General features: G+C 39.5%; 1 protein-coding gene across 1 annotated transcript in view; it reads right to left on the bottom strand.

Annotated features, from left to right (window-relative positions):
- Positions 1 to 12826, bottom strand: part of RASGEF1B (RasGEF domain family member 1B) — a 625168-nt gene that overhangs the window by 167838 nt on the left and 444504 nt on the right. The window contains exon 4 of the mRNA XM_030819061.1: positions 5576 to 5659. Within this exon, the coding sequence (XP_030674921.1) occupies positions 5576 to 5659 (84 nt within the window). The remainder of the gene's footprint in view (positions 1 to 5575; positions 5660 to 12826) is intronic.

Consider the following 12826-nt stretch of genomic DNA (forward strand, 5'->3'; position numbering starts at 1 on the left):
AATCTGCCATGGACTCTAATGTATGATAGTAGTAACCATTGCCTTTTTAGAGGGTTAATCTATTAAGCCAAAACAATAAGTATTATTTCATGTTAAATAAAAAAAGAATGGATCTAGAATGAGGTATGATTCACTGTTCCCATAGAAAGCCTGTGTCATAGAGTTATAGCAAAAGCTGGAGTCCGAGATGGTTGCCCTAGGGAATCCAAACCTGCCTCAGATAATGAAATAGAATATTATGTGAAATACAGACATGAAAATATTTGTGAATATCCCCAAACTAATGACACCTCCTACCTACAGTAAGTATCCTTGGAAGAATTATTTGATAGACAATGGACTTTACCACAGTGGACAAACAGCTAATATCAATGGAAACATTATTTGATAGATAATGGACTCTTGAGTTTGAGTGGTTTCAGTGGAATCTGTTTGCCTCAGTTCTAAGGAGAATTTCTTTGAGCTTAGATACCTAGGTTTACTACCTTCAGAACTGAAAGACAGGGTTCTCTGCTAAGCAGAGCCCTGCTCACCACCATGTTCTTTGAGCCAGAAGTTAGCTTCTCTGCCTCTTCTTTCTCAACCAGGCTGGATTTGGGAAATGAGTGCTAACAAGTTAGCATCTCCATTCCTTTCACGCTATTTATTGTATCAGGTTCTCTCAGTGACTTCCCACAGAGCAGGCAGCCTACTCTCTGCTCTGTGTAATTGTGCAGTAAGATATTATTGCTGCCACAGTAATAATGACCAAAATAGTAGTGGCATAAACCAAATGGAAGTGCATTTCTGTCTTAGGCAATTATAGTTGGAGCAGAAGCAGCCAAGGGTTCTATGGAATCAGAGACCTCAACTTTTCAATGTTGTTTCTCTGCCCTTCTCTCTTGGTCTCAGGTGGCTGATGTAGCTTCTGTTATCACATCTGTATTCCAGCTGACATGAGGGGCAGGGCTTTCTTATAAAGGGCATGACCTGTAAGTTACATACATCATGTCCACTCACATCCCATTGGCCATAATCTAGCCATATAGCCACATCTAGCTGCAAGGGAGGCTGATAAATGTGCTTTTTATCTGGGTGGACATATGCTCAAGTGAAGCTTCCATTATTTTAGAAGAAAAAAATGGACTATTTAACTGGAAGGTTTTCTTCACCTCATCATGAAAAGCTCCAGAGGAAGATTACTTGGCTTAATACATTTTGCCTCAGTGACCAGAAGCTAAATGTATAGCGAAAGAGTTCCAGCCAAATCAGGGGTACTCACACAGAAAAACTAAGATCATGTTCTTATACAACTATAGTAGTTGTTATGACTTGCTTTGCTAAGAATCATTATCTTCCAATTATTCCACACACGACTTCCAGTATTTTTTGGAAGCAGCAGTAGTCTATACACTAGTTTTTGAGTTGACTTCTCCATCTTCTTGGGTCACTGACAGCCCTAAATAATGAATATTATGTCCCAAGGCACCTGCGGAATTAGTGCTGTCCATCCAGATCTAGCCATAATATAATAATATAATGTTCAGTAATTTTGAACAGCCTGTGACTTACATGACTACTCTTAAAATGGTCCCCATTAGCTAAGCTAAACATTCCTTTGCTAGGAAAAATTGTGTGGTGGTAAAAGAAGCTAAAGATTAATCTATGAAAAGGATACCTCTAATTTTTTCTTCCCATGGATGCTTCCCAACTTTGAAATAAAGCAGATCTATGTTTTGTTGATTCGAAGTTCACCAGTTCCTTTCTTTTTAATCTGTTGTTTATCCAGTTACTTCCACCTGGCTCCTTCAGTTTCCCTTTCCCTCACTCAGAAATACAGAAGGCCTAGGGAGTCTTGTTTACTTTCTTAGACATCCTTTCATTTAATAACACTGCTATCCTTCAAAGCAGTTTATCTCTCCATTTCCTTCTGGCCAAATAAAATAATGTTATTTATTACTTTTTTTTTTTGGATTGAGGACAAGTCAATCAGATTAAGCTGTCTCCTAAATTCTTTTGAGAAAGGCAAGTTGGCAGTCATGGTCATGAGCAGCCCCTTATTCAAAACAGTTGTTTGCTTGTGTATCTGGAGAAACCTGCACAGTTTGCTGAGGTCATGGCATTTTACTTGGTTGTTTTAACTTGGCATGATATGCACAATACCTTGCCAGTAGCACCAATGAGAATTTTGTGGAGAGCCTGGTAGTTTTTTACGTTAACCTCTAATGTTACCTATCTCCCTCAATCCCTGCTTTTGTTTTCATCATCATTGTCCAATTCCCTTTCAGTAGTCTACTTTGAATCTCCCATTAATTTATTAAAATCCTGCAATTCTTTTTGCATTTATTGTTGGCCTGTGCAACCTCTAGGGAGTAACATGTTTACTGTCAAATACGTTAAAGTTTACTCTGTTTTAGTTCATCCTCCAAAGTATCTCCTATAAATTACAAAGAAAAGTCTTCTAGCTGTAACATTGTGGGATTTGATGGAATAAATTCAGCTGGAGATTTCACAACACAATATTTAGCAGCTGCAAAGGAAAGGAAGATAAAGCTGCTAGGTTATCCCCAGGAAATCCCAAGACACATATTTTTAACATTTGCATTCTTATTTACATAAATTTGTATGTTTCATTCAAAAGGCGCTGACTCCAATTATGTAAAATAAAACACTCGATTTCTCTTCATCTGACGAGTAGATAACCACATATTCTAGGCTTGCTTGCCTGTTGCCCAGAGTGATTTCTCTGGCTTCTTGCTCTCTGCTCCAAGAGTTTCTCCCCATTATGACTACCCTCTCATCACAACCATTAAGGAAAAGAGTTATCATTTAGTTGTAAGATTTGAGTTGGCTCCAAAATATTGTTTTCTATTATGTGCTCACATTGAAATCCTCTGTTTTCCAATTGTGGGTTTTCACAAGACACTCCCTTCCCCCACAACAACAAAAAAATGCTGGTCCCTGATTCAGCTTGGAGAATCATTGTTTGGGTGGTGAAAATCCCATCTTGAGCCAGTTTTCAGCCTTACACTCAAAATTTCTCGGTAGTGAGGAAGATAGTTTGGATTCTGGGCAGATTAACCATAGGTTTCAACTATCTACCCAAATGCTGCCTTCCATGGGCCCCTATAATTATAGGTTGACTCTGCTTACATTTTTTAGCGTCATTTCTCCCCTCCAGGTAGATGAATATCAGAGCTGACGCAAAATAAATTCAGTAGAGTAATTTATAGCAAGTATATTAAGCCCAGAAGCCAGAGCTATGAGAAAAGAGAGCAAGAGCGCCCTTTGGGAGCGATCTCACTCGACCCAGAACAGTCCTGGTGACACCGTACAGAAAGCCCATCTGCTAACTCTGCCCCAGTGGGGAAGGAGGGCCCGAGAATCACACAGAGAGACAGTATCACAGAACCATGGATGGTCATACTGTGCTAAATTCACTTCCACTCTCTGAAAAGCATTTCAAAAAAGCCACTCCCTAACATCTGTATACTGCTGCTTCTGTTCCTCATCACGCCTAGGAAACCAGGGAGTAAACTCCGGACCACATACTGAATTGAAATGAAATTTAGTCAAGCGACCCCTCAGGGGTTCATTGACTTTTGACCTTCGCCTTTGAAAAGGCTTCTCTCTGTCTCCACAGACAAACTGGTGATCTATTTAGAGGCTATATAAACAATGTCAAAATATGGGGGCTAGAGGGGACAGCCGTGGGGGCAAGGCCGTGAATACTGGAACAGTTAGCAACACATTCTGTGACATCCAGGGTGTGTTTTGTTGTCGGTTGGTTGCTTTAATCTTTGGGCGAAAGGATATTCCTCTTACTTGGAACTGAAGTCAGCAGAGGGGAAGTGCAGACCTCACCAAACACAAAGTACAGAAACACAGTCCCAAGAAACTAGGGTTGCTCCCCTGCTAGGCCTGCAAAATGTCAGACTCGCTGACAGCACAGACAGGCGGCTTCTGCTTCACCCGGGATTTCACACTCCGCATACAGCTGCCTTGGCAGGACTTGTGGCCAAGGCAAAATTACCAGGAATTAGCTAGGAAAACAGATTCATTTCCTTTAAAAACTGCAAAAACCCCCCCTCTGGTTCTACCCACATATATCTATAAGAACACTATCTAAAGAATTTTTATTTGTCTGTTTTTGGCTTTTCTTGGCAGTGACTATGTTTCATACTAGATTTTGGATTGCGTGTGGTCCGGAGATGCACTGCAGTAGCAAAGGACAGGAAGGTGGTGAGAATCCCAGGGGCACTGTGATCCTTCTGTTAAGGTATACCTGGAAGATGTGCTTGATCTACTCACCAGAGTTTGGTTTCTCTTCATGAAATACAATACCTCCTTCTTCTATTTCCTGAGATAAGCAAATTGGGGATGTAGTTTCTCTAAGCTTACTAGTTAGCTTTTCATTTATTCATGTATTTAATTCATTTGCATAACTCCTTGAGTGCCTGAATACATAGTGGACAAAATAGGTAAAAATTAAAAAAAAAATTCCTTGCTCTTATAGATTTATATTAAATTATTTAGGCAGGACGCAGTGGCTCACGCCTGTAATCCTAGCACTTTGGAAGGCTGAGGTGGGTGGATGGCCTGAGCTCAGGAGTTCGAGACCAGCCTGGGCAACATGGCAAAACCCCATCTTTACTAAAAATACAAAAAATTAGCCAGGTGTGATGGCATATGCCTGTAGTCCCAGCTACTCGGGAAGCTGAGGCATGAGAATTGCTTAAAGCCAGGAGGCGGAGGTTGCAGTGAACTGAGATCGCACCACTGCACTCTAGCCTAGGCAACAGAGCGAGACTCTGTCTCCAAAAATACATATAAATAAATAAATAATTTTAACTTTGTAACAGCCCCATGAGGCAGGTACCATTATGATGAGTTTTTGTTTGACTGGATTTTTTTCTTTTTTAACAGGGGACTTGCTAAAGTCACACAGCCCATGAATGGCAGACCTGTGACTTGAGGCCAGGTGAGCTGGCTTCAGAGAGCCCCACACTCTTCCTTTAGGGCGCTATACTCCCCGATGGGACTGATGCTGTGATTGCAGGTTCAGAACAGGAGCAGTTCAAGCATATACCTGTAGTTTCTAGAGGCAAAGTCTTTAGTTTATACCTGTAGTTCTTTAGCATATACCTGTAGTTCTAGAGGCAAAGTCTGTAGTTTCTAGAGGCAAAGTCCGCAAGATAGTTTAAATGACAAATATTGTACAGTTAGTATTGTGGCTGATTTCCACATGAAGATGTCAGTGACTAAAAGCACCCTCTTTCTTGTAAGTTTCCACAGGCAGGGGAAGGTGAATCAGAGTGGAGAGATCAGAAGAGTGAAGGAAGATGGGGAGGATGCCATTGGGATGGGTGTGGTGGCAGACACTGAGGACAGGGACTCTCGGATCAAAGTTTTCTCAGACTCAACATTTTGCCTGAGAAAGTCCTACTAAGGCCAACCAGATAGTACAAACTTTGAATTATATCAGTTGCTTTTATAAGATCAATTTTATTATTTCACCGAAATAGCTCAAGGCAAAAAGAAATAACAGCCAACTGGCTCGAATCATAGTGTCTGATAAAAGTAGGTTCATTCTTACTTTGCCTATTGGCTTCTCAATCAGAGGGCTTGGAAAGCAAACTGGAGTTATGCTGCTGTACATGGAAGGTTTCCATTGCTGTTCCTGCAAGAAAGGAAACACAGAAAGGGAAATTTCAGGGATGTGGCTGGCTTTCCTGCTGCATGGATCCATTTTCCTGATACAACAGTGCCGCAAGCATTTAAACTTGATAGTTGTCACATTAAACTTGATAGTTGTCACTTGAAATACTTGAGTCAGCATTTTTGCATGGTTTCTTTAGTTTGCAGCCTGTGCAAACCCATTTAAACTTGTACAGGGACACCATTTATGACATTTTGAGGGAATTAATACACACATGTTGACATAAATTCACAATATGTTCACCTCTTAAGATATCTTTTTAGAACATGGATCAGACTATGCGAATCTTTTAAAAAATAACTTTACTAACATATCATTGCATAGAAACAATGACCCGGCCAGGCGCGGTGGCCCATGCATATAATCCTAGCACTTTGGGAGGCCGAGGTGGGCAGATCACTTGAGATCAGGAGTTCAAGACCAGCCTGGCCAACATGGAGAAACCCTGTCTCTACTAAAAATACAAAAATTAGCCAGGTATGTAATTCCAGCTACTCGGGAGGCTGAGGCAAGAAAATTGCTTGAACCAGGAGGTAAAGGTTGCTGTGTGCCAAGACTGTGCCACTGCACTCCAGCCTGGGTGACAGAGTGAGACTCCATCTCAAAACAAACAAACAAACGAAGTGACCCCATGTAACCCTCTGGTTTCCAAATTTTTGATTCCATATGGGATAATTTCCAAAGTACTCTACCTGCTATTAGAGCCCTCCCAAAGAGTCTTTGCTTTTTCAGTTTTGACTCCAACTCTGCCCTATAGTTTACCCTAAATCTCAAGTCACATTGGCCCATGTTATTTTTGCGAATGTCTCCAATTTATGCTGTTCTTTATGCTGCTCACGATTCCTAAAATAGCCTTTCTGTAATATCTGCCTGTGAATTCCTACTTGTTCTATAAAGCCCAGCTCAAATTCCCTATGAAACATTTCACTATTGTTCTCTACTTCTTACTAGAGTCAGAATGAATTTCTCCCTACCAAGTCCCAAAATACTATTATTGGAGTGTGCTATGGTTTGAATGTGCCCCCTATAAGCTCCTATGTCAGAAACATAATTGCCATTGTAAAAATATTAAGAGATGAAGCCTTTAGGAGGTAACTAGGCTATCTGGGTTCTCCCCTCCTAAATAGATTAATGCTGTATTCATGGGGATGTGTTAAGTTATCTTTGGAGTAGGCGCATGATAAAAGAAAATTTCAACTCCCATTTTCTCTCTGTCTCATGTGCTCACTTCCTCTCACCTTCCACGATGGGAGGGCCCTCACCAGATACTGGTGCTATAGTCTTAGATTTCCCAGCCTCCAGAACCATGAGCCAAATAAATAGCTTCTCTGTATAAATTACCCAGTCTGTGGTATTCTGTTATAGCAGCAGAAAATTGACTGAAACAGAGTACTTGTCACTATCTGCTGTGAATGTGAGCTACAGAGGACAGAACTCGTGCTTTAGTTACCTTGTATCCTTCACAATCTAAAACAGGTCTTACACTATGTGTGTGCTCTTTTTTTTCAATTAATTATTTCTTTTGTCAGCCGAATCTTTTTCTTTATATCCTTACTAATTTCTAAAACACCCCACTAAATCCAGCCCTCTCCAACCTCCAGCCCCAGTTCTCACTACACACATTTTTCACCCAGTTTTTTCAGTCTTGGTAGAGAAGACATCAAGAGACTTGTTATTGGGGGAAAAAAAACTTAATAGTAGGTACCAATAAACCCCATAAAATAAAAACGAACTTTCAAAATTAATCAACAAATATTGACCCATCCCCACCCACACTGTCTATTAATTGGCTGTGTTTCTTGAGTAAAAGGAAGGTTTTTTTTCCTGTGGACTTAGCAAGGAATGGAGTATGAACCTCTGGAATCTCTACTCCTGCTGTTACTAATTATCTTACCCCCTTCCCCTAAGGCAAATTACTTGTACTCTCAAAGGGTGGCCCTGTCTGCAAATGTGGTTTGTGTTATTCACACACATCTCACAGAGTATTTTGAGACTAATTGCAATGATATCTGTGGTCTAGAAAGGCAAAGTATAATTCCTGGGGAACAGACCCTATAGTTTACCCTCAGGAGAAGCCATTCAAATTGCTAACTTCTTCCCGGGGTCTGAAAACAAGGGTTATAGTTGGGTTCTGAGACATGCGGATTTCTGTCCATTAGGAGTTAAAGTGAGACCAGCAACTCATTTCACAGGTCATGTTCCAGCCATCAAAGAGTAATTACCATCAAACCCCACTGGCACAGGTCCCAGCAATATTAGTGAGTACGTGAATAAAAGTTTCAAAGGATGTCATTACCAACTCCCACCTTCCAAAGGTAAAAAGATACTGAATGGCACCAGAGAAAAAGCCAAAATATACCAACTTAAGGTTGTAACTTTTTAAAAATGAAAATAGCTGTTCAGTATTGATGATTGTGAAACATGATTCTGTTTCAAGGAAGTCAATCTGCAGAGGCAGTAGATGAATCTAAAGAACTCTGCCCTTCACTCTGAGGCTCCTCCAGTTGCTATGGCAACATGTAACTAGCTTTCTTAGGGTGTTATGCAGCCTGATTTTCTTTAGACCAAACATTCCCCTGATACATTTACACTGGGTATACCTAAGACCAAAACAACCCAGCAGTTGGAAAACATAGATTTCTTACTTATAAATTATTTATTTGGTAGGAAAACATAAGTCTGGGCCACACATAAAAGGGAACTTCTGAAACAGTGGGTTCATATGCAAAACACAGAACAATGAGGGACATACAGTTATTATTAAATAGCATTCCCATTTTCCTATCCCCTATCCTCATTTCAGGCTTTTCCCACCTACAGGGTTTTGTATGTACTATGTATATATGTATTATATGTATTAGAGATACAGTGAATATGTATGTACACACACGCAGTCTGGGTGACTGATGCTTAACAGTGTTTCACACTAACTCGCCATTTGTGGAATGTGGGGGTGTGGGTGCTGAGGATGGACTTGGAATAAGGAGACTAGCAGGGAAGTAGAGAAAAGTTGTTGAAGCCTCAGGCAAACCAGCCATCCTCTCCAGATCTCTGGAAAATGAGGGTAATTGTCCCCTTATCTTCTTCCCATAATAACTTCAGAGCTACAGAACTCCAAAAAGCTACAGAACTTCTCAGAAATCTCTACGTGAAAGGTATCTGGGGTTACCTTTCCAGACTGGACCCCTTAAAGGAGACCAAAGAAGTTGTTAAGGCCTTTAACTGTAATTACTGCCTTCAGTGTTTATCCCAATGCCTGAAATACAAGAGCAACTTCTGGTGCAAAAGGAAAGCGATAATCAAGGTTTTTAAGAAATAAAGATGTGAGGATCATCTGGCAAGCTCAGCTAGTTGATTGAGCAGTGGGATCAGACCAAGTGGCATCTGCTTAAGGCTGAGTCACCAGGCAGCCCAAATTATCCTAATAATTCTGACAGAATGCCTCCTCTCACAGAAGTCTTGATTTTATATTCCATATAAAACAAGGATATTCACATCCATCCAATGCCTGCCCCTCCTCCCCACACCTCAAGGCTAGTAACAGCATGTTCTGTTTTGAGACGGAAGCAGATTCTACCTTAAAGATTGCTATTCCCATCTCCAACCTCACCCTGTCATTCATTATTCAAGGAGCAAAAATAACTGCACCTTGCTTCGGTAGAAACCTTTCAACAAACTGATGACAAAGCACTTTGGTTGTTCCTCACACTGCTCAAAGGCTATGGGCTCTTTCTGGGGCCTAGGATATGGAGGGAGCTGTGACCTTTCAAATACTCAGAGGAAACAGAGGAAAAAGAAAATTCCTAAAAGGGGATATGATGTAGATCATCACCAGCTGTCCTGGCCCCCGCTCTCTCTGGCCCCTCAACCTGGTTGTTGAGACCAACCAATAGGGATTTGGGCTGGTCCCTCCCCTCACAGCTGGAGTTCCTCCCTTGGAAGGGTCAAGCACACAGACATAAAGCTGAGGTGGCCTTGGGAAGGGAGGAGAACTGGGTGGAGGGCGATTAAATGTTGACTCACTCAGGCTTGACCAGACTTCCTCCTTTTTCTACAGTCGAGTACAGTTTTTGGTGAGCTTAAGTAAACTGTGCATACTGCTACACTTTCTTCCTTCCTTTTCGGCTATTATCACAGGCTTGCCAGCAGAAAGAAGGTCACAGGGGAGAACAAACTCACAAGCATTCTGGGTTTCCAGTTTTTTTTGGCAGGATCTTGTTAGAGCCTGACCTGCTAATGCATTCTTCAGCACCTCCCTCAGTACCCATTTCCCTTAAATGCTCTGCTACATTTTGGCCTTTAAATTTCTATTTCCTGGTTGTTTTGCATGCTGATTTTTAAAATGTCCCTTGTGCGGTTACCTTCCTTCCCCATATTTCATGCATCTTCAGCACCACCTGTACTTACCACAAGGCTACAATTACAAAGAACATTAAAACAAGAAACACTACACATTAATGGGACATCTGAAAGAAGACGGCACATTCCCTTCACCATACTCACATATCTTGGAGTTTTCTGCCAGGCTTTGTCCAAATGCATGTGTATTAAGCTAGAACACCACTTTGTATTAACCTCTTGTATCCACTTAGCACCACATATTACATATTTTGTCTTGTTGCATAGTCTCTAGAGTTGTAATATTTAGTAACTATAAAATGTTCCATCAACATAGACTATAACGTATTTTATATCTTGATATATATTTTTATCATTTCCATTTTCTCCCTTTAATTACATATGGTCTTATTTTTGTCTTTTGAGTCATTTCTTTAGAATATATTTCTAGAAGTAGGATTTCCAAGCCAAAAATATAGACATTTTTATGGCTCTTTTTATTTACTATCCAATTATTGCTTTTCAAAAGGATCGAACTGGTTTATACAGCTATCTCTAATATATACACATATGTACTATACATTTATACATATATACATATGTACTATATATGCATATATATTAGAGGTATAGTACATATGTATGTACTATATATATATGTATTTAGAGATATAGTACATATGTATGTACACACACACACATACATCCAACTCTTTTTTGCTTAACAGCAAATCCCTGAAGAACTGCCATCATCAACCTCATATTTATAAGTTAGAACACTAAACATCACAGAGGTGAAGTAACTCAGTGTCAGATGACCAATGTCCCTTTTATGAGCTTCACTGGCTTCAAGTGCCTGTACCCAATATGTTCCTGGTTTCAATGAGTAATCGCTGACTATGTCTCTATCCTATAATTTCTTCAGCTTGTGTCACAGTGAGACAGTGAGCATGGAGTCGGAAATATGTCAGCTCCATAGCTTACTACCTTTGAGACCATAAGTTACTGAGCCTTGCTAAGCCTCAGTTTCCTCAAATGTAAAAGGGAATAATACCTATATCATAGGCTTGTTTGGAGGACTTTAAAATTCAGTCCAGCAAATAAACTTACATAATAAGTGGTACTATTATTTTTCATGTTAATAAAAAATATTTTCTTGTTAGTCTTCCCTGGTGCCTTCTTCAGAGTAGAATAGCAGGTATCAGTGAATCTCTATTATAATTTAATAAATAGATTTCCTCACCTATTGTCAATCAGCAGATATTTTCTAAGTACTGTAACTTAGCTCTTTGCTAATTTTATAAGAATTTTATATAAAAATGTGTATTTATAAGTAGTATAACAATTTATAGAAATGTAAATAAGCTAGAAATATTCCCCTTAGGAACAGGAACAAGACAAGGATGCCCACTCTAACCACTCTTTTTCAACATAGTATTGGAAGTCCTAATCAGGGAAATCAGACAATATAAAGAAATAAAAGGCATACAAATAGGACAAGAACAAGTCAAATTATCTCTCTTTTCTGACAATACGGTTCTATGCCTAGAAAAACCTAAAGACTCTACCAAAAGGCTTCTATGACTGATAAGTGACTTCAGTAAAGTTTTAGGCTACAAAATTAATGTACAAAAATCAGTAGTACTTCTGTACACCAGTAATGTTCAAGCTGAGAGCCAGATCAAGAACACAATCTCATTTACAATAACCACAAAAAATAATAAAATACCTAGGAATACATCTAACCAAGGTGGTGAAAGATCTCTACAAGGAGAACTACAAAACACTGCTGAAATAAATCATGGATGGCAGAAACAAACGGAAAAACATTCCATGCTTATGGATTTCAAGAATCAATATTATTAAAATGGCCATACTGCCCAAAGCAATCTACAGATTTAATGCTATTCCTATCAAACTACCAATGTCATTTTTTGCAAGAATAGAAAAAAAATTATTCTAAAATTCATATGGAACCAAACAAGGGCCTGAATATCCAAGGAAATTCCAAGCAAAAAGAACAAAGCTGGAGGCATCACCTTGCCCAGCTTTAAACTATGATGTACGGCTACAGTAACCAAAAGAGCATGGTATTAGTACAAAAACAGAAACATAAACAGACCAGTGGAACAGAACAGGTAACTCAGAAATAAAGCTGTACACCTATGAATATCCGATCTTTGATAAAATTGACAAAAATAAGCAATCGAGAAAGGATTCCCCATTCAATAAATGGTGCTGGGATAACTGGCTAGCCATATGCAGAAGAATGAAACTGGACTCTACCTTTCACCATATACAAAACTCAAAATGGGTTAAATATTTAAATGTAAGACCTCAAACTATAAGAATCCTAGAAGAAAACCTAGTAAACACCATTCTGGACACTGACTTTGGCAAAGACTTCATGACCAAGTCCTTAAAAGCAATTGCAACAAAAGCAAAAATTGACAAGTGGGGCCTAATTAAACTAAAGGGCTTCTGCACAACAAATGAAACTATCAACAGAGTAAACAACCTACAGAATGAGAGAAAGACCCACAAACTATCTGACAGAGGTCTAATATCCAGAATCTTTAAAAAACGTAATTCAGTAATCAAAAACTTAATAACCCCATTAAAAAGTACAAAAAGACAGGAACAGACACTTCTCAAAAGACGACATACAAGTGACCACAAACACGTGACAAAATGTTCAGCATCACTAATCATCAGAGAAATGTAAATCAAAACCACAAAGAGATACCATCTCACAACAGTCAGATGGCTATTATTAAAAAGTCAATAAAC

The sequence above is a fragment of the Nomascus leucogenys genome, chromosome 9 (assembly GCF_006542625.1).
Source record: "Nomascus leucogenys isolate Asia chromosome 9, Asia_NLE_v1, whole genome shotgun sequence".
NCBI classification, from domain to species: domain Eukaryota; kingdom Metazoa; phylum Chordata; class Mammalia; order Primates; family Hylobatidae; genus Nomascus; species Nomascus leucogenys.